Source organism: Echinops telfairi, unplaced genomic scaffold, assembly GCF_000313985.2.
Source record: "Echinops telfairi isolate 266 unplaced genomic scaffold, ASM31398v2 ScPeMD7_7410;HRSCAF=8448, whole genome shotgun sequence".
Classification (NCBI taxonomy): domain Eukaryota; kingdom Metazoa; phylum Chordata; class Mammalia; order Afrosoricida; family Tenrecidae; genus Echinops; species Echinops telfairi.
Window position 1 is genome coordinate 2,516,608 of NW_022111310.1, and position 24,581 is coordinate 2,541,188.

At 49.0% G+C, this 24,581-nt stretch overlaps 2 protein-coding genes across 2 annotated transcripts in view; one reads left to right on the forward strand and one right to left on the reverse strand.

Moving 5' to 3' along the window:
* The window catches only part of ANP32B (acidic nuclear phosphoprotein 32 family member B), a 275,087-nt gene that overhangs the window by 171,694 nt on the left and 78,812 nt on the right, over positions 1-24,581 (forward strand). The gene's annotated exons all lie outside the window — the stretch shown is intronic.
* Positions 14,427-21,290, reverse strand: TRMO (tRNA methyltransferase O). The gene is made up of 5 exons (XM_004711082.2): positions 21,215-21,290; positions 18,119-18,293; positions 17,569-17,726; positions 16,322-16,948; positions 14,427-14,862 (listed from the first exon to the last, which is right to left on the reverse strand). Exons 1-5 carry the CDS (start codon positions 21,288-21,290, stop codon positions 14,570-14,572), a joined length of 1,329 nt encoding a protein of 442 aa, XP_004711139.1. The 3' UTR covers positions 14,427-14,569.

The window sequence follows — 24,581 nt, forward strand, 5'->3', positions numbered from 1 at the left end:
CAGGGCAACGCTGAAGGTCCAGTATAACTGCCCCATGGGGGCTGAGGTAGTTAGTTTATTGTGCCAACCTTGCCGGGAAACACATGTGGGGTTAATTGAAAGACGGAGGGATAAATGGCTCAGTGAGCCTCACCTTTGCAGCTGCCTTAGCCAGTTCCCTACTTTAGTTGGCAAGGCTCACTTCCTGCAAGACATCCCCAAGGAGAAGCTACATGGATAAGGTGACCAGACGTCCCATTTTTGGCGGGACAGTCCCAATTTTTAACAATTTTTCCCACGTCCTGTGGCATTTTTAAAAAGTCCCAGTTTTTGGAAAGAATGCACGACAAGCTAGGGTATACGGTTTTCGGCTGCCATGTGGCTATTTCGCCAGAATATGAGTTTTATCAATGGTGTCCCGCTGTACCAATGTTAAAATCTGGTCACCTTATCCATGGACCTACCCCAATGCAGCCGTGGGTGCTGGAGCAGCCGTGTGGAGACCCCTGCCAGCGCTGAGATGCTTACATGTTCACTGGACTTTCCTCCTGCAGTTGGTGTCATTGCGTGTGTTTTGTGAGATGGAGGAGGACTTTGTGGATTGGCGTTGGACTTATGGGTTAATAATGTTGGCCTTGTGGGCTTGGGCAGCACTGGGTTGGGATGTTTTCTTGATGCACACTTAACCTTTAAATAAAACCCTCTCTTATACATGAGTTTCTGTGGATTTGTTTCTCTAAAGTACCCAGACTAACACAGGGGCTTCCAAGGTGGGCGGCCACCCGCTTTCTCTTGTGGACCTTGTGGTCAGCAGCCCAGCACTTCATCCCCACCCCACCAGGGCTCCTGCTCGTAGGTTAGAGATGTGCCGAGTGGTGGGGCTTCTACCGGCCTTTCCGTTCCTTCAGCTTTCTGGTGGCAAACCTGTGACTGCACACAGCTGTGGTGATGTAGGTCCGGGCACTCCTGGCGACCGCTCGCACGCAGAAGCCACAGGCCAGATTCTTGCGGCTCTCGCTCCACCAGCGTCTTTGGCACAGTGGCTGGTTCCCGTGTTCTTCACCACGGGCCTCTTGATCTGCGAGGCTGACTCCTTGCTGGGTTTCCTCAGGGCGCGGCAAACCCCGAGAGGAAACTTTTGCTTTATTTTCCTAAACTACTTGTTTTTCAAGGTGATAGGTTTTGCATCCTTAGAAAAAGAAAATTGTATTAAAAGGCATCTTTTAACAAAAGTTCCCTGGCTCCCATCGCTCACCCAGAGGTAATTCTCAACTGTGGACAATGTCCCCGGTGATCACCTCATATTTGCACTTCAGGTGGCAAGCCAAGACTGTTAGTGGCTTTCCAAATTCCAGCCCCTCCTCTTTTTCCCCGGGCACGGAACTAGACCTCCTTTCTGAGCACACTCCTCCCCATTCCCGGTGGTTAGAGCGGACGCACTGGTGACCAAGTCTAGCCAATGACGTGGGAGCGAAAGTGCTAAATGCCATTTCCACGTCTGCTCCCCGAGAAGTAGAGCCTTTCCCTGCTGAGACCGCTCAGCATGGGCTGCTTAGAATGGAGAGGACGCTCCGGAAGGGGCCGGCAGCCAGGTGCTGACAAGCCAAACCGTCTGGATGAACGCAGAGGAAGACCAGCCCACCCACCTGTCCCGAATGCACTTGCTAATGTCTGGACCACTGGACATGCTGACCCCTGTGTGTCACAGCTGTTAGCCCGCCTCCGCACTTGCAGGTGCACATCCTGGTTACCAGAGCACTCGGAGGTACAATGGTGATCAGCCAGTTCAAGTTCATCCCGAGGTGCCTCAGCAGAAAGTCCTGGAGAGCTGCCACAAATACGGTGTTTGGAGACCTTGTGGAACCCAGTGCTCTTCTGGCTGTGATGCGGTGTCGCGGGCGAAATGCCTGGCTGCAGAGGCAGCAACAGTTGCTGCCGAGGAGCGAGAGACAGCCTCTGTTGCTCCATGTGCAGACTTACTCTCAGTACATGCCTACATTTCACCCCACTTGATCCCTGAGCTCACACTCTCTCAAGTTCAAATTCTCCAGAGAGATGGGTGGATGGACATGAATAAGAGAGGAGGCAGGCAAGTTATCTATTTTTATTTAAATTTCCAGTGATCCATTGCTGATATAGGGACATAAACTTAACTTTTTCTTTTTGACCTTATATTCTGTGACCTTTCCAAATTCACTTGTTAAATCTAGAGGGCTTTCTGCTGATTCTTTAGGATTTTCTACATTGATAATCGTATCATCTGTAACTAAGGACCATTGTGTTTCTCCCTTTTCAATCTGCAAGCCTTTCCCCCTTGCTTTGTGACTTATCTTCTCACCATACTTATTCAATCTGCATGCTGAGCAGAGAGTCAGACAGGATGGACTTTATGACAAGGAACTTGGCATCAGGCCTGGAAGAGGGCTGATTAACAACTTTTAGTGGGCAGAGGACACCACGACGACCTTGGCTTGCTGAAAGTGAGGAGCACTTGCTGACGAAGGTCAAGGATTGCAGCCTTTACCCTTACAACTGGTCCAACAGACAACATGATGCGAGAGAAAAGACCAACATTGTCCAGGATTTCATCTTGCTTGGATCCACAGTCAATGCTCATGGAAGCAAAAGTCAAGATACACTGCACTGGACAAATCTGCCGCACAAGGTCTCTTTCAGGTGTTGAAGAGCAAGGGTGTCCCTTTGGGGACGAAGGTGCGCCTGACCCAGGCCGTGGTCTTTTCAGTTGCCTCATCAGCATGTGGAAGCCGGTCATTGAACCAGGAAGATGGAAGAAGAACCGGTGCATTTGAATGGCAGTGCTGGTGAGGAATATGGAAAAGCCATATGGCCTCCTGGAAGGACAGTCTGTCTTGGGAGACGGACAACCAGAATGGTCTTCAGAAGCCAGGAAGGCAGGCTTTGCCTCACGTCCTTGGGACATGTTGCCAGGAGAGACCAGTCCTGAAGAAGGACGTTACGCTTGGTCAGGTGCAGGAGCAGCAAAAAAACAGAGGAAGGCCCTCGATGAGATGGATGGACACATGGCTGCAACACGGGCTCAGACAGACAACAGTGAAGAGAACGGTGCGGACCAGGCAGCTGCATCCCGTAACGAATAGAGGCGCTATGATCTGGAACCCTTGGCAGCCCCTAACAACAACAACGCCCCTTTATTCCATTGGCAGACATTTCCAGTAAGATACTGAACAGAAATGACGAGAATGACCCTCCTTGTCTTGGTACCGATCTTAGGAGAGAAAGCATTCAGTCTTTCACCGTTAAGTGTATTGTAGCTGCCTTTTATTAGATTTAGTCATTTATTTTCTAGTCATTATTTTTTTTTAAGTTTTTAAAATCAGAGTCAAAAAATAAAAAAAATAAAATCAGTGTCTTCCTCTTTTTCATTGCCCTTCTACTTTACCAAACATGATGTCCTTTCCAGCGACTGGTGTCTCCTGATGACATGTCCAAAGCACATGAGACAAAGTCTCATCATCGTAGCTTCTAAGGAGCATTCTGGCTGTTCTTCTTTCAAAACAGATTTGTTTGTTCTTTTTGCAGTCTGTGGTATTTTCAATATTCTTCACCAACACCAGAATTCTAATGCATGGAGTTTTTGGGGGTCTCCTTCTCCATTGTCCCACTTTCACATGCAGATGAGGCAACTGAAAACCCTATGCCTTGGGTCAGGTGCACCTTAGTCTCCAAAGTAGCATTGCTGTTCTTCAGCGCTTGAAAGAGGTCGTGTAGAGCTGATTTGCCCAATGCAATGCTCATTTGACCGCTTCCATGAGCACTGACTTTGAACCCAAGCAAAATGAAATCCTTGACAGCTTCAGTCGTTTCTGTTATCATGATGCTGTCCACTGGCCCAGTTGTGAGGACTTTCATTCGCTTTACATTGAGTGGAACCCACACTGCTTCTATAGATAGGATCGTGTGCGCCGTCTGCAAATCGAGGTAGTTTAATTTATTTCATTCTGACGAGGATACCTTTCCTTTCCCTCCAGTCCAATGTTGAATGAGAGTTGGGATAATGGGCGTCCTTGTCTCAGTCTGGTCTCAAAGAAAGGCTTTCAGATTTTCTCCAAGGAATGTAATGTTGGCCGTGGCCTTGCTTGTATGTCTTAATTACGTTGAGACATTTTCCTTCTCTTTCTATTTTGCTGAGTTTTTATGAGTGAGGGTGTTGAATTTCATCGAATGCCTTTGTTGCTTGATTTCTGAAGATTACACCAATCCCATGTTTGTTTTGTTCAGAATTTGTTTTGTACCTGTGTTCATGACAGATATGAGCCTGTAGTTTTCTTTTCTTGTAATGTTTTTGCCTGGTTTGGGGTTATCAGGGTAATGGTGGACTTACAGAAGGATTTGGGATGTATTCCTTTTCTGTCCATATTTTGGAAGAGATTATATAAAATTGGTAATTTTTTTCTTTAAGTATTTGACAGAATTCATCAGTAAAATCCTCTGAGCCTGAAGTTTTTCTTGTGGGAAGTTTTTAATCGCAATTTAAAAAAATAGACACAGAATTACACTTGTTCAAGTTAAATGTGTGTCTTTTTTTCTACTCAATGAATGCTTTGAAAGACATGTATCACCAACAAGTTTATGGCAAAAAAATTCACCAACTCAAACAACATGAACAAATTCTGTGAAAGACACATATTGCCAATTTTTCCTCTGATTAATTTTGTGCCTTAAACTTGTTGTCAAAATTCCTTTTAGTTGGGAGTTAACAAACCCAGGGACAAGGGAACAATAAGGGATCTCAAATTGATGGTGAGGAGGGTATAGGATGCCGGGTAGGGCTTGATAAAGAGCAATGTAACCGAGAGGAATTACTGAAACCCAAATGAAGGCTGAGCATGATAGTGGGACAAGAGGAAAGTAAAAGGAAATAGAGGAACTAGGCAGCAAAGGGCATTTCTAGAGGTCTAAATACAGGCATGTACATATATAAATATATATATATGATGGGGAAATACATCTATGTGCATATATTTATAGGTTTAGTATTAAGGTAGCAGATGGACATTGGGCCTCTACTCAAGTACTTCCTCAATGCAAGAATACTTTGTTCTATTAAACTGGCATTCCATGATGCTCACCTTCCCGACATGATCACCAAAGACAAAGGGGGTGCATAAGCAAATGTGGTGAAGGAAGCTGATGGTGCCCAGCTATCAAAAGATGTAGCATCTGGGGTCTTAAAGGCTTGAAGGTAATCAAGTGGCCATCTAACTCAGAAACAACAAAGCCTACATGGAAGAAGCACACCAGCCTGTGTGATCACGAGGTGTCTATAGGATCCGGTATCAGGCATCAAAGAACAAAAAAATCATACTGTTGTGAATGAGGGGGAGTGTGGAGTGGAGACCCAAAGCCCATCTTTAGGAAATTGGACATCTCCTTACAGAAGGGTCACAGGAAGAGATGAGCCAGTCAGGGTGCAGTATAGCACCGATGAAACATACAACTTTCCTCTAGTTCTTTAATGCTTCCTCCCCCCACTATCATGATCTCAATTCTACCTTACAAATCCGACTAGACCAGAGGATATACACTGGTACAGGTAAGAGCTGGAAACACAGGGAATCCAGGTCAGATAACCCCCTTAGAACCAATATCTAGAGTAGTCATACCAGGAGAGGAAGGGGAAGGTGGGGTAGAAAGAGGGAACCAATCACAATGATTTATCCAGAACCCTCTCCCAGGGGGATGGAAAACAGAAAAGTGGGTGAAGGGAGACATCAGTCAGTGTGAGATATAAAAAAATAACAATAATTTATAAATTCTCAGGGGTTCATGAGGGAGGGAGGGGGGGAAATAAGAAGCTAATTCCAAGGGCTCAAGAAGAAAAAGTGTTTTGAAAATGATGATGGCAACAAATGTACAAATGTGCTTGACACAATGGATGGATGGTGAGAAGAGTGGTATGAGTCCCCAATAAAATGATTTAAAAATATACAAAAAATAAAATAAAAACAAAATCTCAAATAATGATACTGCAAAAAAAATTCCTTTTACTATCTCTAGTGATGCTACGTGTTCGTGATATCGGTACTTCGTATCGTCTTACTTTTCCTGCTGAGTTTGGCTACAAGCTTATCCGGCTTGATTTTGTTGATTTTCTCCCTCTTTTTGTCGTCTGTTTCACTGATTTCCACTTTGGGCTGTCCTATGTCCACTACTTAAGTTAAGCTGAAGTTGCTCGTCTGCTGCCCCCTGTTGGCGTTTCGGCACACAGCAGAACCAATGCGTGAGTTCACTCTATGCTTATCTGGAAGTCAGAGGTGGGATCTGAGAGGAAGAGGCGGTGGGCTCAGCTTCAGTCCCCTCTCTGTCTCTTCCTTTGTATTCAGGGCAGTGAGCTTAGTAGATTCTCTTAGTGGAGTCCTGGTGGTGTGGTGGTTACGAGTTGGGCTGTTAACCCCACACTCAGCAGTTTGAAACCACCAGCTGCTCCTAGGGACAGTGACACAGAGTTACAGTCTCAGAAACTCACAGGGCAGCTCTACCCTGTCCTATCAAATCCCTATGAGTCAGCATCCACTTGGTGGCAGTGAGTTTGGGGCTTTGGGCGGGGCATTTTTGAGGCTAGAAACCCTGAAGTTAGTGGTTAAAACGGTTGGTTTCCCAGTTCCACGGGGTCCCTTTCCAGAGCATGGGATCCTGCACAAGGACTCGGGTGTCCTCAGTTTACTCAGCTGTATGGTGGAGCCCACAGGAATCTATTTCTCCCTGCGTTTGCCGTGAGAATGATATGAGATGGTGTATGTCAAATTCTGAGCTCCTTACTTGCCGCCCAAGTGCTTGCTAGCTATTATTTATCATTACTCTTTCATCACCCAAACCCCGCCCTCATCATTTAAGGATGTCATACTGTTAGATAAGGTCTACTGTTCCAATACTCCTCTTGAGAATGTAGTCATCAGGTAGACCAGCTAGCTATTTTTAAAAATCATTTTATTGGGGGTTTGTATAATTCTTATCACAATCCATACATCCATCCATTGTGTCAAGCACATTTGTACATTTGTTGCCATCATCATTTTCAAAACATTTTGTTTCTTCTTGAGCCCTTTTTACCCCTCCCTTCCCCACCCTCTCTTCCTCACGAACCCTTGATAATTTATCTTTTTTTTTTTTCATGTCTTACACTGACCGACGTTTCCCTTCACTCACTTTTCTGTTGTCCATCCCCCTGGGAGAGGGTTATAGATAAATCATTGTGATCAGTTCCCCCTTTCTCCCTCCACCTTCCCTTTCCCCTCCTGGTATGGCTATTTTCAATATCAGTCCTTAGGGGGTCATCTGTCCTGGATTCCTTATGTTTCCAGCTGTGATCTGTACCAGTGTACATCCTCTGGTCTAGATGGATTTGTAAGGTAGAATTGGGGTCATGATAGTGGGCGGGGTGGGGGGGTGGAAGCATTAAAAAACTAGAGGAAAGTTGTATGTTTCATCATTGCTACACTGCACCCTGACTGGCTCATCTCCTCCCTGCAACCCTTCTGTGAGGGGATGTCCAGTTGCCTACAGATGGGCTTTGGGTCTCCACTCTGCACTCCCCCTCATTCACAGTGATATGATTTTTTGTTCTGGGTCTTTGCTGCCTGAGACCTGATCCTATTAACACCTCATGATCCCACAGCTGGTGTGCTTCTTCCATGTGGGCTTTGTTGCTTCTCAGCTAGATGGCCGCTTGTTTCTCTTCAAGCCTTTAAGACCCCAGATGCTTTATCTTTTGATAACCAGGCACCATCTAGCTTTTGCTTTAAAGAAAACATCCTCGTCTTTAGTGGTCTAACATGATAAACGCCTCCCCGCCCCTTGTGGGCCTGTGGGTTGTAAGGGTAGTTTTCCTGGTCGAGGCAAGCTCCATTAGAGCTGGGTGAAGCAGGACGGCTGGGCTTCCCTGTTCGGGCACTGGGTCGGTATCAGCCCAGTACCGCTCACCAGCCAGCAGGCTAACAGGCTTGTTCACATGGTGGTAGAAGAGCCACTCCCTGATGGCCAGGCTCTTCCTCCGTCTGACCCTGTGGATCGTGGGGACACAGCTTCGCAAACCACAGCATGCGTGTCACTCGTTACCCTCTTCGCCTCTTCATGCCGTACCTTACCGGGGTTCATACTATGCCGAAGTGCCTTTCCATGTGCCTCTTTACCTTGGCAAAGATGTGAAGTCGGGCAAAAAATCCAGAGAAAAGATTCTCCAGCTCCACCAGGAGGGGTCCCAGTCTTGCTTGGAGCCCCTGAAGTGACAAGTTTTCAGCTTCTAGTTAGAAACACGTCTACCCAGAGGCACCTAACTCCAAAAATCCATCCATTGAAGCCCTATGAAGGAGGGACAAGGGAATTCCGCCCTGCCCCACCCTTGGTGGAATTAAGTTTCTGTTCATGGTGGTGGTGCAGCGGTTCTGAGTTGGACTGCGATCCTCATGGCTGGCAGTTCGAAACCACCAGCAGCTCTTCGGGAGAAAGACTGGGCTTTCTACTCCAGTAACGGTTGCAGTCTGGGAAGCCCACCGGGGATGCTGTGGGTCAGCACTGACTGGATGGCAGTGTGTGGAATGGTGCTGGAAAGACTGGGAAGGATGGCTGCGCATCCAGGAGCTGGCGACGAATGGCACTGGATGGCACAGGCAGGAATTGTTGAGATGGCGGATGTCTTCTTATGTAAATTTTCACAATTAATAAGAACAAAAACTCAGGAGCAGAGTTCTGCTGCGCACGCCCTCGGCCAGCACGGGCCAAGTGGTTCTGCCTTGTTTCCTATCCTGAGGCCCTGCGAAGCACCTCCTCACCCCTCTAGGTCTCAGGCCTGTCTCTCCCATCCTGACTGCTGCCCAAACCCAAGCAAAGCCTGAGCCCCCGCCCTTCCACTTTCTCCTCTTCCCATCCTGCACTCCTCCCACACAGCCCCAGACCCAGTGGGCATGGCCTTTCTCCGGCTCCTCCCCTGCCCTGCTCCCTCAAGGGATCAGTGCTCTGAGTTCCTCTTGACAATGGGCAAGGGCCAGTGGTGGGGGTGCAGGCCAGGAGAGCAATCCCACCACTCTCAGCGCCTGTAAGCGCCCTGCATGCAAGTAGACACAGAATTAGCGGGTGGAGCTGACGAGTGATTGGCTCCTGCAAGCAGAGACCCATCCTCAGTCCAGATCGGACAGACTGCACAGGTTGGGTGAGTACCCGGCTCAGGAGCTCTCTGGAGGCCCAGCCTTCTGCCGACACACCGTCCCATCTGGACGGGCGCCTGACTCGTGCCTGGGGGCACAATGCCTGATCCAAAGTCCTGTCTCTGGGAGGACAGGAAATGACAGGGCAGCCTCGGAGACAAAGGTGCTCAGGCTCAGCCAGCTTATCCTCTGTCGTCCTGCCCAGCGCCACAGTGCTGGGTGACCTGCTGGGTGTTGAGATCCACACGTGAGCTCCCCAGAGAAAGTAAACGGGTCTCCAGTCACTTTTACCAGGCGTTTTCAGGTGGTGATGGGGAATGGCAGGGGCAAAGGTGAGGCTGTCCGCTTCCCTAAGGATTCACCGTTTCAGAAACACCATCTAGGGTCCCCATGAGTCAGAACTGACTCGATGGCATGGATTTGGTTTGGGGGGCTGTGTGTGTGGAGGGGGGGGATTAGACAAGCTTACCTAATGTCACGGCGGTTGCTTTACTGCACTTCACAGGATTCACCTTTTTCACGGACTGAACATCCGTGGCCACCCTGGGCAGAGCATGTGTGTCCACAGGTGCTCACCACGTCACAGCTCAGTGTCACATTTTGGGAATTCCCACAAGAGTTCACACTTTTCCGTAATACTACTGCACACTGCATAGACTGCCGTGTGAACACAACTTTTATAGGCACTAGGAAACAAAAGGAGCCCTGGCGGCGTAGTGGTAGCAGGTTGAGTGATTTAAACTGCAAGATTGGCAGTTCAAAACCACCAGCTGATCCAAGGGAGAAAGATGAGGCTCTCTGCTCCCATAGAGTTACAGCCTTGGAAACCCACATGACAGGTCTACCCTGACCTGCAGGGTCGCTGTGAGACAGAAACTATTGAGTTTGAGGCTGTTTGTTTGGAGGAACAAATAAGCGTCTGAGGGTTCACTTGCTCCCTAGAAACCAACCAACAAGCCGCGTGCTGGCTTTCTTTCAATACTGGCTTCTTCACAGGGCTGGGGCCAATCACAGTCTCTCCGAGGTCTGCCAGCACGGTGTCTATTTAGCTAAATAAGTGCACCTAACTCATGTGTTGAATGGCACTAACATATCAGGCCCATTCCAGTCTGAGTTGTAGACATTTTATCCTCCTACAGTCCCATGTAGAAGTCAGGTGCAGGGTGATGAGAAGAAAAATAAATAAACATAGCAAAATGAAAAAAAATAAAGTGAGAAGCTCCCTTCCCCCCCAGAGCTCCCAGAGGTGACTGTCAGTAATTGTTGTAGCTGGTGTTATCCTACAAACAAGATTATCTGCATAGGTATAAAGGTGGATTTTTGTAACCTTGTACGACACGGAGGAATGAACCAAAAATTCACTGCCATGAAGGCAATTGCAACTCATACAGAGTACAACTGCCCCTTTGGGCTTCTGAGGCTACAAATCTTTATAGGAGCAGAAGCAGCCTCCTCTTTACCCCTCATAGCTCCTGGTGGGTTTGAACTGCTGACCCTGTGATGTGCGGCGCATGCCTCCTTACCCATATGGATAGGATAGTATGATGCTTACTGCTCAGGGCCTGTTTTACATTTTTCTCATATGGCTTTATGATAAAATCATTTCCAAAACTAGAAAGTCCCTGACTTGGAAGCATATGGTATCCCAAAGTTTAATTTGCCTAAGTCAGCTTTCTGGAACTCAAAACATCTTCACAGAAAAATAATGCTGTAAATCAGAAGTCGGCAAATATCTCCCCCTCATCCTCCCATCCCACCCCCTAGCCCCGGCCCCCCCACCCCCCGGAGCAGATAGTATTTTTATCTTGGTGGGTCAGTTTCTGTCACCTGAAGCTTCCAGGAGAGGAATCAACTCAACAGAAACTAGGTTTCCACTGTCATCTGCTTGTCCAGCCCAGTAACCAGAGCAGAGTGGCAAAGAGTACCGTAATGACAGGCACAATAAAAAATATTGCCTGAGTTTACAGGTCATGTAAGGGTTCGCAGAACACTTTCCCAAGCATTATCCTTGCAACGACTCCCTGAGGTCAGGGATCTGGGTGCAGTGACTTGCCCACGCTGACACAGCTAGCACAGGGGAGAGCAGAAGCAGAGAAACCCAGCAGCCCCCACACCTCCCTCCCTGCTTCCCACGAAGCTCCCTGCAGATCTGGTGGGAAAGGCTGTTTTCTGCCTCTTTCTCGCCCTTGTTGTTAGGGTGCCCTGAACAGATGGCTGCTAACGTGTTCTGTCCTTAAGCATAAAGAGTGAGGGGTCCTGGTGGCATCATGGGGCACAGGTTGGGTAGCTGAGCACACGCTGAGCAGTTTGAAAACACCAGCTACTCCCTGGGGGAAGTTCTCCCCTGCCCCTACAGCCACTCCATGTCAGTGAGTGTGGTTCTGTGTTGGTGGCGTAGTGGGACTGATTACACACCGAGCTGCTGGCTGCAAGGTTAGTGGTTCGAACCTACTAGCCTCTCTGCAGGAGAAAAATGAGGCTGTCTGCTCTCATGAAGATTTGCAGCCTTGTAAACCCAAAAGGGCAGTTCCACTCAGCCCCATAGGGTTGCTAGAAGGTGGAATCCCCTCAGTGGCAATGGGCTTACACTGTGCCTGAGGCGCCCTGGTGGCTTTGTGGGACAAGCATTGGACGACAGACCACAGGTTTTCAGCTCAAGCCTGCCAGCTGCTCTCTGAGAGAATGAAGAGTCTGTCTAACCCTGTACAGGTTTGTAGTCATTCATACACCCTGTATGGGATTGACAGGAGTTGAATCAACTTTGGACACTGGGTTTGGGGTAATCTTAAGCAGTCTTTCCATGAAACCAGCCTTGACTAACCAAGTAGCCACACCTGCACCAGGGAGGCAGAAGACCAGCAGGTAAGACCAGCAGGTGGTCACACTGGGTGGGTTGAGATCCTTTTTATGTGGCTGATGGGCTGTGTGAACTGACTACATACTTAACCTCCGATCGGTACAGGAAAACACCCAACTGAGTGCCAGCCACACACAAAAGCCCCAGAACAGAGACAAATTTTCACTGCATCCTCATCTGCCTTCTTGAGGACCATGTCATACACGCGAGTCAATCTGTCCCCATCTCTTCCCTCTAATAAAAAAACTCACTGCCATCAAGTCGATACTGACTCATAGTGACTCAGAGTGCAACTGCCCCTGTGAGTTTCCAAGACTGTGTTTATAGGAGCAGAGAGCCCCGTCTTTCTCCTGCAGAGCTGCTGGTGGTTTTGAACTGTCTACCTTGTGGATCACAGCCCAATGCCACCAGGGCACAACACCTGAAAACAGTAATCCTTTCTACACACGTTGATGGGCTTGGCTAGTAAGCACCTGGCTGTGCGCAGGGGCCACAAGCTGGAATGACGGATCCCGCTGGTTAAACTCGGCGTCATGTAAAGTGAAAGGCCTGGGTGTGATTGACAAGCATCAGCACTGCTGGTGCAAGTTACTATTCCTGAAAGCTGGAGAAGGTGGATCTAAAGGCAAAATTACCTAAACAATTCAACTCCTGGAGGTTTCCTCCAAACTCACCAAACAGAAAACAAAAACCTCACTGCCCTTGAGAGGACACCAAGGGCGGAGAATCAGAAGCCAAGGGCTCCCCCTGGAGGCACCAGAGAGTAAAAGCTCAAAAATCAAAGTGCTGTTTTTATTCCTGCATCTTCCGCCGTTTACAAGATGAAAGGGTGTGACCTGCTTGAAACTACTTATCTTTCTGTGAGACGGAAGCTCATGAACTAGAGGCTGGAACATCCTCACAAGAGGCAATGGGTCACACTGGGCCTCACAAGAACTGGGGTAGTGGGGCTTCAGAGTGTTATGGGAGTCTAAGAAAATGGGGGTGCTCAACCAGAGGCGGTCGAGGGGTGGGAGCCCGGCCAGGGAGTGTCTGACACTCGGAGGTGGAGTCTGGCTCTGTGTGGTCCCAGGGGTGGGGTGGGGGTGAGCTCTCTGGGGGAAAAGAGCATTTTCCACAGGGGCACTATCCCTACAGAAGGAGCTGCAGAGGGCAGGCTGCAAACCTCACCACTGCGGGCATTTCCATGAAGCCTGGCCGGCTAAGTCCTGGGCCACTGCACAAAATGCTCACGAGCTGGCAGAAGTCTGAGATGCAGGATCTCCACCATCCTTTTTTTTTTTTTTCCACCATCCTTTTTTATGCTCAACTCCCCAAACAAGGAATGGCCCTCACGCTCCAAGGCGTGTGAGTATCGTTTCCAGTTACTTCCCACTCCCGCTAAAAACGGCATTTTGCACTTCAAAGGTTGCCCGGAATCAGTTTCAAAATGTTTCTACGAGGCAAAACCAAACGATCATTCCGACTACAGGGTAGCTTGTGCCCTGTCAAAGTCCTGGTTTCAATGACCATCCTACGTTTGTCTGAGCTCTTGGGGGAGAGGTGGGGACGAGGAGACAGGGAGGCTTGTGGGGCTGCTGCTGCTCTACAACTGAAGAGTCTGCAATCATTTCGAAATAAGTCTTGTTTTTCTGCCTGTTTAAATCAAATTAAAGGAGTTTCCCCAAGAAACTACAGGTAACCTCCGGGACAACTCCAAACCCACTTCGTTCAGAGCGCCCCCCCAAGCACCTGCAGGCCGCACCCATCAGCTCTGAAGATGTACAGCTGTGATTAGGGATGCCCCCATCCTGCTGACAGGTGTCTGATTCCGTTATCTGGGATCGCATCATTAAAATCGCCTATAGGCGATATATTCTTCCAGTGGCGTCCTTTGGTGCACAGACGGGAACCTTGTACAGACGTGATGGGGATGCACCATATCTTACAAACCCGGCTTAGCTCGTGATTTCCTCCACCATGACTTGCAACCGGAATTGCACCTCGTCCCTCTGGCTTATCACCAGAGCCTAGTCCAGAGCAGGCGCTCAATAAACAGTGAATAAGATGGGAACCAGCCATTACTTTCTGGAGGACTCTTTCCTGACACAAGGACATTCAAAGGATTTTAGTGAGTCTTGTCCTTATGGATCTATTTTTACACACAGATTAAATATGCATGCCACAGTCTCTGAGCCTGCTAAAACCACCTGGCTCTGATTGGGGAATTTCAGAAGTCACTGTGACTCGGAACGCAAGGGGTGCCAGGCTTTTCCAGCAGTGAGAGCCACTGTGGGGTGTTACGGGGAGATGCCTGCTGTCATGGCCTCTCTGCCCAATCGCATCAAGTCCCAGCCCCCCGCCCCCCCCCCTCCCCGGCAAGTCTTGATCCCAGCAGGCCAGAAAGCGTAAGGCAGTTGACTCTTCAAGACGGCTCTCTGTTAAGTTTATTAAAGCACGTTTTCAACTGAAACGCTTTCACAGCCCACATCAGCCCAGTGAGACGAGCGCTGCTGCAGAGAAGACGCATGACCAGCCTGCACAGACATCCAAACACCCTGTGGGCCCACGATCACCGGGACCCTGCAGCGGGGCCTCCAGAGGACCCCAGCGACCCCGGGGCCTCTGCAGGGTCAGGGTCAGGCTTGTGAACAGGCCCAGCAGCATGCCGGATCCTCAGGACTTCCGCAAAGCCATCGCCAAACCAGCAGGTGACGTGCGCGGTGTCCACGGTAAAGTAGAAGAGGCGGTCCTGGCAGAGCTTCCGACGGTACACAGACCGGGGGTCGGCCGACAGCACAGCCACCATGGCACGCCGGGCTTCCTCCGCTGACTGAAAATACTGAAACGCAGGGTGACCAGCATCTGGAACGAGAAGCACGCGCGCCCTCAAGGCTCCAAAATCCCACAGGTTCGGACTTAAGGGCAGAACCTGGCTGGTCCCTCAGCCACCATTTAAAAGGGACAGGGTTAGTCCTTCCCAGAAGTCACCCGTGGCCCACGCTGGGCAGGGAACTCGCCAGGGGTACTGGCATCAAGTTGCTCTACTTGACCCCCTCTCTAGGTAAACGGGCAGGTCCTTCTCATGGCCCAGGAGTCGGGGTGGCATAAAGGTGACATGCTGGGCTGCGAGGTCAGCGGCTGCAAAGGGCATGTGGAGACAAGAGTCCTGTGGCGCCAGGAAGAGGAGTTGGGCTGCGATCCACAAGGTCTGCAGTTTGAAACCACCAGAAGGAGCCATCGCCTGCTCCTTGGGAAAGGAGGCGCCATCTGCTGCTGTGCAGGGTTCTAGTCTCATCAACTCACCAGAGCAGCTTACAGGGTCGTCATCGCCTGGGTGGCAGGGAGTTTTGGTTTGGGTTTATAATAGCCTATAAGACCCTACGTGACTTCATCCCCCACTTCCCCAGAGACCCTCTGCCCTCAGCTCCAGCCATACGACCTAAGATGTTTTTGCCCCCTTTGTTTTCTTACTTCAAAATAAGATATGTGCAGTGTGCATAGGAATTTGTTCATAGTTTTTTTTTTTTTTTAACTATAGTCTGCCCCTCCAACGGGTCTGAGGGACAGTGAACTGACCCCGTTTAAAAAGTATGACGACCCCTGCTCTAGATAGATAGTACAGGGCAAGCTTCATAAACTGTGGGTGGTGTAACTGCATGTGGAGGTTGAAAAAATTGGCAACTGTAAAAGGTTTCTGAACTTGCAACCACTGAAGTTAATTCAAAATCAAACGTAATGAATCCAAGATGTTTCAGGCACCGCCTGCCCCTGCTGCAAATATCTCAGCTGACTGGAAAAAACGGAAGCAGGCCTGGGGTGTACACAACAAGTGGAATTTGGCTTCTGAAGGTTACCTGTCTGAAACACCCAGGAGCCACTGAGCAGGTAAATAAGTTCTAAATCACAGGCCACCTCTTGAACCCACCGTCATTCTCAGCACAACACAGACACTCCACTGAGCGTCTGGGACTAACTGTGCTGAACAGACAAGTACTCAATGAAACCCATTAGGTGACACGCACTCTCTCTCACTGCCGTCAAGTTAATTCTGCTCAGAGACCCTGAAGGACAGGGTAGAGCTGTTCCGAGGCGATCGCTCCAAACGTAAGTAGAATACTGTGTCTGGTGGTTTCGAAATACTGCCCGTGTGGCCAGCAGCCCGACGTGTAGCTGTGGCAGCCAGGCTCAGCCATCAGGATGGGGCTGCACAGAGCACTTCATTCTCCTGCTGCCCGTGGCCGTCCCCCGGGCACCCGCTGTGGCCCCAATTCGTAAAGCTCACCCTTTGCTCAAAAATGGAAACGGAGTGCACTTGGCTCACCTGAGCTGAGGTGCCTGAGGTCCAGCTCGGCATGAGGCGTGAAGCGAACTTCTAAGGTGGTCACCGGCGCCTCTCTCACCCAGGTGGGAACCACGCTGTGGGGGGCTTCAGGCGCAGCCCTGGAAAGGGAGGGAGGAGGTCCCGGCTGCGAGTCCACCTGGCTTCCCAGAGAGCCTGCTGCCTCTTGCCCTCTGCTTGGACCCTTGCCTGTCCCTTCCTCAGAAAGGCTTGCCTCCAGGGGGCCAGAACCGGGGTGCGCCTCTGGCCCCCTCGACCTTGGACAGCTTTTGGGTCCTAAACCCACAGTTGCTGCTCTCTCCCCAGGCTTGGGCACGTTTCCGCTTGTTGCTGCGTCGACATGCTCCGAGGTATATTCTTCTGAAGTTCTATTGCCTGGGCATTTCAGCCCCTCCTTGGTGGCAAGCTCGGGCTGGGGACCAAGGCTCCCTGGGCACTGGTGCTGGTCAGCAGACTCGAGTGTGGGTTCATGTTTGTCGTCTTGAGAATCCGCATCTGCCGGAGGCACCATCACACTCTGTGGAGAGTCGTAGTCGGCGATGTAGGGCTTTATGTCCAGGACGGGCGTGCCATGGACCATGTCAACCCCTGAGAGGTACACGGCTCCGCCTAGAACACGGGGGGGGGGGGCGCGCAGGGGGCACTATGAATATTCATGTTGTGAGTGGCACAAACAGTGAATGTCCTGTTCCCACCACCATTGGCTTCCGTCTCACCAGGCTCGCTCACAGTGCTCTTCCCGCCAGGCACAAGCCCGTCCCTCGCCTGGTAAGCAGCCTCCCCTTTACCTGTCAAACTCCCACCCGCGTGCGGTCTGCATGAATGGATGGATTGGGGGGGGGCGGCGCTCGGTGAAGAGGCTCGGTCCCTACACACTGAGCAGACCCCTTGAGCACCCGGTGGGGTCAGCACGCTACTACGCCTTCGATTTTAAACTCTTGCTGCTTTTAAGATCATTCTGTTTGCTAATTTAATGACTTGAAAGGAGCCTTACGGGTGTTCTAAAATCATAGCTCCTGATACACAGACGGCATCATCTGAGTGGCCCAGGAGGGCATTCTCAAATGGTTTCGATGCTCGCCGCCTCTTCCACTGTGTTGTTTCCTTCGGTACCCAGTGGGCCTTGGGGGCTAGGCCCCCTGACACTAGCCTGGCTGGGAGTCAGGGGTGTGCGTGACAGGACTCCTGGGTCGGGAAAGCACGCTGGAAGGAGACAGGGCCTCGGTTACCTTCTACTCTGTCCAGCTTGGCCAGGGTGAGTCCGATGGCATTGGGGCGGTGAGGGCTCCTTGTGGAGAACACTCCAGTCTTTGCGCCATTCAGCCGAGGAGGCTGCACTTTTGCCTTACAGCTCAAATGACCATTTTTGTGGAAAACAAACAGAATCCTATTGGAAAACCAGCAACAGCAACAGCGTGGAGTAAGGAGAGAGCAAGAGTTAGGCGATCACACCTGAGAGGGCTTCAGAAAGTTCTTGGGGAAATCCCAGGGTCTTTATAGTCCCCATTTTGCAAACCTAGACCCAATTTGCTGCCTCCCCCAGTCTGGAGGACAGGGAAGGGACGCGTGGACAGCAATGAGAAGGTGACTCAACAGAAAGCACTCATCAAAAATCAGAACCTCCGTGGTTCCCAAGCTTCCAGAAGGGTGTCCAAGTCCGCTGACAAGTCAGGGATCCATGCAGTGCAGGAACGTCATGCCGCGAGACACAGGTGTTCTATACAGCTCCCTGCACAGCTCCCTGCAGCTGACCTCCACTCGGTGCTAACTGTAACTTACCAGACATGCGAGAACTGCTCTAGGCCCATCAAAGAATGTTCCGGATTATTGAAGATGCTCTTTCTAATCCTCAGACAAGCCCGAGAAAGACTGCAAATGGATGGCTGTCTTGGTGTACCATTCTTGGCCGAAAAACATGATTCTAAGTAGCCAATTGGCTCAGTCAACAGATTCCCTAGAAGAAAATTGGGGAGAAAGTTATCAGTCAAAAGATCTACTCAAAACATCCCATCTAGGATATGGTTTTCTTGAATGAATTGATGTCACAGCTTTATCTCTACTGGGTTCAGAGCAACTATTAAAAACACTTTAATAATACTCAGGAACGCATGTAAGTACCATCATCAGCGCAGAGCTCCACTCATGTCCCTTGAGGTGATCTCTTGGAAAGAGTACCAGAGAAAGAAAATAAAGAATGAAAGAGGGCATTTTAGACTCTTTCTTTAAAAGAGGGGGCATTTAAAACTCAGTGACTACAAAAGGTATCCTAGTGACAGAGAGAGTTAAGCCGTCAGCTGCTAACTACAAGGTTGGTAATTCAAACATGCCAACTGCTGCGTGGGAGAAAGATGAGGCAGTCTGCTCTCTTCAAGATTTACAGTCTCCAGGGAGGGGGCTCCCAACAACCCAGGGACAAGGGAACAACAGGAGATCCAAAATCGATGGTGAGGAGGGCATAGAATGTCTGATGGGGTTTGATCAAGTGCAATGTAGCCGAAAGGAAATACTGAGCCGAATGAAGGTCGACTATGAGAGTGGAACAGGAGTAAAGTACAAGGAAATAGAGGAAAGAATTAGGAGGCAAAAGACATTTATTTATATGAGCTGATACCAAGGGCTCAAGTAGAAAGAAAATGTTTTGAATATGATGATGGCAATATATGTACAAATGTGCTTGACACAATGGGTGGATGTATAGATTGTGATGAGCTGTAAGAGTCCCCAATAAGATGATTTTAAAAAAAAGACATTTATAGAGGTATAAGTATAGGCATGCAAATATATTAATATAATACTGATAGGGACATATGTCTATGTACATATATTTATATGTTAAGTATCAAGGTAAGCAGGCAGACATTGGGCCTCTACCCAAGTCCTCCCTCAACTCAAGAACACTTTGTTCTAATAACCTGGCATTTAGTGATGCTCACCTTCCCAATACGATCACTGAAGTCAAAATGGGTGCATAAGCAAATGTGGTGAAGAAAGCTGATGGTGCCCTGCTATTAGAAGATACAGCGTCTGGGGTCTTAAAGTTTTGAAGTTAAACAAGTGGCCATCTAGCAAGGAAGCAATAAAATCCACATGGAAAAAACACACCAACCCTTGTGATCATGAGGTATCCATGGGATCAGGTATCAGGTATCAGACATCAGAAGGCCCCAAAAAACAACCATTTTATGCAAACACGGGGGTTAAGAATGGAGACCCAAAGCCCATCTGTAGACAGACAACTGGACATCCCCTCACAGAAGGATCACAAGGAAGGGACCAGCCAGCCAGGGTGCAGTATAGCACTGAGGAAACACACAACATTCCTCTAGTTCTTTCATGGTTCCTCCCCCCACTATCATGACCCCAGTTTAATGCTTCCTCCCCCCACTATCATGACCCTTTAAATGCTTCCTCCCCCCACTATCATGACCATAGCATGTACACTGGTACAGACAAGAGCTCTCGACAGAGAATCCAGGACATATAAACCCCTCAGGAACAATAATGGAAGTAATTATAAAATGAGGGGAAGGGGAGGGGAAACCAATCACAATAATCGATGTAAACCCGTTCCCGCCCCAAGGGGGACAAACAACAGAAATGTGGGTGAAGGGAGACAGAGGATGGTGTGAGAATAATATTAATTTATCATTTATCATGGGTTCATGAGGGTGGGAGGGGGGAGGAGGGAGGGAAAAAAAGAGGAGCTGATACCAAGGGCTCAAGTGGAAAGAAAATGTTTTGAAAATGATGATGGCAACATATGTAAAAGTGTGCTTGATACAATTGATGTATGGATTGTTATGAGTTTTAAGAGCCCCACAATAAAATGATTTAGATAGATAGATTTACAATCTCAGAAACCCTAGGGAGCAGATCCATTCTGTCCTATGAGGTCACTATGAGTCAATTGGGTCAGTCAGTATGGACTGTTTGTCTTTACATTTAATGTTTACTTTTGAAGAACTTTTTGACTACATTTATATTTATTATGTAAGTAATGCTTTCATGAATGAAACTGATTTATTTGGATTGTCAGTTTACATTCACTCAAATTGATACGTAACCGTGGAGGTAAGTACACTACAGAGATTAAAGAGGCTTAAAGAAAATTCATTTGGATGTATATGTGTCGCATTAAATGGATAAAAGTCAGCATAAATGGGAGGAGGTAAATGTAAATGGTTTGTCATTTTCGCTAAGAAAATTGAAATGTGTCAAAATGACGCGTCCCCTAAACAAAGTGTTCATATCTTTACGCTAGAAACTACACTTCTAAGATACTGAACCCAAATTAAAATATTTAGAGCAGACACTAAGAATTTAGCTTCATTTAGACCAAAAACCTGAGTTTTGAACAACTCACCCTTTGGTTACCAGCAGAATCCTTGACCACTTGCTACCAGGGTTCCTTACACTCACCTTTGCAAACCTGACTTAAAATTATTTCCACCTTCAAATTTCTCCCGTATTTCCTACAGCCCAGGACATCCCTCTCTTGGGACATTGCTCTGGGAGGGCAGTGCTCTCAACAGGGGGCTGTAAATCCCAAGTAAATCCCGGGAGTAGAAAGCCTCATCTTGCTCCCGCAGTGCAGCTGGTGATTTCAAACCGCTGACCTTACGATTAGCAGCCCAACGCATTCCCACGAAGCTACAGTTGCTACCAGAAAAGGGGGGGAGGGGGGGGGGGAAAGTCCTGGAATGCGTCATCGCACTGACGTCCAGCATATCACGTGGCAGCAGGAGCACGTGACCTGTCTCCTCGGTAGGAGGCAGAGGAGCGCACGTCAATTCAAGGTTTCTCTCTTGGCCCTGAAGTCGAGTATCTGAGCTCAGCTCCCTGGGAGGTCGGTCCCGCCGGCCTCCGAGCGGTTACCTGTCTCCAGAGCCGGCTGGACACACCCGCACTGAGCCGCTGTGGCCCGAGGCCCTGCCTCCACCGAGCCGCGCATGACGCCCCACCGTCTCCTTCCGCCTTGGCGCGCCGAGCCCGGCGCATGCGCAGTAGTCGCCGGCGGGGCGGCGCGGCCCTGGGTTGGACACGCCCACGGGAGCAGGGGGCGTGGCTGGTGGCGCCCTGCAGCGTGCGCGCGCACGGAGGTGGACCCCGGGCGGGGCGAGGGTTCTTTCTTTTCCTTCTTTTTTTTTTAACCATTTTATTGGGGGCTCTTACAGCTCTTCTCGCCATCCGTCCGTCCAGCCGTTGTGTCGAGCACAGTTGAACCTACGTTGCCATCATCCTTTCTCAAAGCATTTCTTTCTCCCGGAGCCCTCGGTATCAGCTGTTTGCAGCCCCTTCCTCGGGGCGAAGGTGCTCGGGGAGCCGCGCGGGGTGTCCCGGGGGCTGCTGCGGCGGACCACCGGCCTCGGCGAGCGCTCGTGGGGCTTTCCCCTCCTGGAGCGGCACGGTCCGGACGACACCTGCTCGGGGCCCGGAACCGCGCCACGCGCCACCAGGACTGACTGCGGGAAAGCCGGCACAGGTGCTGCGCCTCCGGCCGGCCGAGCGCCGCGCTGGTGTCCGCGAGCTCCACACCCGGGCGGGGAGGGGGGATGTGATGAAAGCAGCGAGTGTAGCAAAAGGTACAAAATCAGTCGCCACAAAACGAGGGACCCAGACCACCGAAGAGGTCGAAAAGTCCGTTGATTTGGAGAAATCAGAAACAACTCGATGGGGATAAGCATGTCCGAGGTCTACTACATGGCTACAGAGCCTCCGTGTTGATTTAATGATAAATGTTGCAGGGGCGAATGCCCAGGAGCTCCAAGTGGTCCAAGCCAGCTTGTCCTGTTTGAAAAACAGGCGGACACGCTGTGGAGAGGCAGGCGCGGGGGAGGGGCGAGGGCCCTTCCACTGTCCATTCCGTGGCTGGATGGACATCGGCGTGGGCAGCCGAGGGTGTAGTGCCCCAGGTGGAGGAGTGGTACAGGGGCGCAGAGCGGAGCTCGCCACTGCAGCCCGGGAGCTTCTGACACAGAGGCAGCAGCAGACCGCAGCTGGGGAAATAGCCCTGGTGCAGGCGGGAGGATGCTCCTAGTTCATTAATTAAATAAATGCTAAGTGGATGGAAATAGACATTTTCTGGGCAAAACATCGCCCAGAGAAGGCAACGATAGACACAATTGTGAACCTGGTCAATGAAAATGCGGCCTCTCATTTTAGGAACACTTTGTAAAGAAGGCAGGCGCGGGAGTCAGGAGACCACCTTTTAGTGAGAAAAGGTGAAAAAAGACCAGCAGAAAAGAGACCCCAAGGTGTACTGCCAGCAGTCGTGATGGAAGGAGACTGTCTTTCCAAAATATAGCGCTTCTCCTCCACCTCTAATTTCTCTCCAAGTCAAGGTTAAAGTACCTGTGCAGTTTTTTTAAAATCATTTACTGTATTATGCTTTCATATTTAATGTGCTGTATTAATTGTATGTTTTAGGGGGTCTTTCCACAACCTACGGCTGCTGCTTTGTGTTAAAGTCCTGGAAGAATGAATTTATAAGTGTAATTTTTAGGCCTCAGACCATTTCTTGGTTTTCCATTATTCCTTATGGGGGAAAAAATTCATTTCTCAAAACTTTTCAGTGCTCACACACAAATTTGGGACAAAATAAGTGTGACAGCCAAGATATCGCTGATTATTTTTAATGATGTGTGTGTCTAGTACATTTTGGTAGTAATGAGAGGGCCAGTGAGAACAAGTAAGGCCTTCAGTGAAATGCACTGGCCAGTGGCTGCCACGATGGCTTCAAACAGCAACAATTGTGAGAGCACCCCATGACAGGCAATATGTCCTTCTGTTGTGTCCGTCGCTATCAGTCTGAACCCACTGGATGTTACTTAACGGCAATATGAAGGAGCCATGTAGGAAAAACAACAACAAATGTATATTAAGAATATTAAACATTCTCTTCTGCTGGTGGAAATACAGATCATTATTTTCTTTGCACTTCCTTGCATGTCCTAAGTCTTCCATAATAAAGTGTTTTATAAAATATAAAAAGAACCTCCAATAAACCTTATTTCAGCTCAGATTTTTAAAAATCATTTTATTGGGGGCTTGTACAACTCTTATCACAATCCATACTCCATCCATTGTTAAGCACATTTGTACATCTGTTGGATCATCATTCTCAAAACATTTTCTTTCTACTGGCAGCTCTGATTTTTTAACCCCAAAGACTTTGCTGTGTGCGCTCCATGTCTCATGAAAATGAAATCATGAATCAATGTGCCTACCAGGTCAATGGGAGGGATGACTGTTGCTGCTGGGCATTCCTGGAAAATTGAGGGCAATTAACCTCTCTTCCTGAGTCCCATGGATGGCCAATTTCCCTGTATTGGTAGTTCATCCTTTACCAACTGACCAATGCCAGTCTAACCTACATCAGTTTTCTCTACATACCCTGTTGGTACAGAAAGGGAGAAACTTTTAAGGGAATTTTTTTATTGCCTATTGTGGCAGTTACATAATCTGGTGTCATTTGAGAGGATTAAGAGTGAAGGGATGGAGTTTAACCTGTCAATCAGGTTGCACTTGATGACCTCATTTGGAGGCACTACAGAGATAAAGAGCTCACTGGAGGGGGGATACAGAGACACTCCCTGGTAGACATTCCTGTTGAGAAGACACATGGAGCTACACTAGAACCCTGGCGCTGAAGGAGCCATACGGAGACCCCTGCCAGCGCTGAGATGCTTCCACTGCCACCCACTGGCCTGTGATCTTCCTGCATTTGGTGTCAGTGCATGTGTTGCATGAGTCTGAAGAGGAATTTATAGATTGGTATCAGACATAAGGGCTAATAATAGACTATGAACTTGATCTGGACTGGGCTATTTTAATAATTATTACTCTCTGATATAAAACTCTCACATATATATGTGTCTATGAATTTTTTTCTCTAGTCTACCCAGACTATCACACCTACAATAGGAAATTTTCCTAAGTATGCAAACCTACAGATTTAAAAGCTTACCATGAGAAGCTGTTCCTAAGCCTGCTTGTCATTTCTAGTTAGGAAGAAGTAGAAATGAAAGCTGCAATAGGGATCAAGAGTGTAGAGGGGGAAGGGACTTTTAAATTTGATCAAAACTATACATATATGTCCTCAGGGAGGTATTTTCAATTGGCGATTTGGAAAAAGCTACTAGTCTCTGTTTTCAGTAGAAGCAGCAGCACCTGGGTAGACAACTGGTGCTTGACCACTACACCTTTACACCACCAGGGCTCTGTGTGGTCAACACTGGTATAC

Coding starts and splice junctions, on each gene's coding strand:
- TRMO (XM_004711082.2), bottom strand. CDS start 21,290: ATGCGCGGCTCGGTGGAGGCAGGGCCTCGGGCCACAGCGGCTCAGTGC. Junction 18,294..21,214: donor CCAGCCGGCTCTGGAGACAG/GTAACCGCTCGG, acceptor ATTTTCTTCTAG/GGAATCTGTTGACTGAGCCA. Junction 17,727..18,118: donor GAGCAGTTCTCGCATGTCTG/GTAAGTTACAGT, acceptor GTTTTCCAATAG/GATTCTGTTTGTTTTCCACA.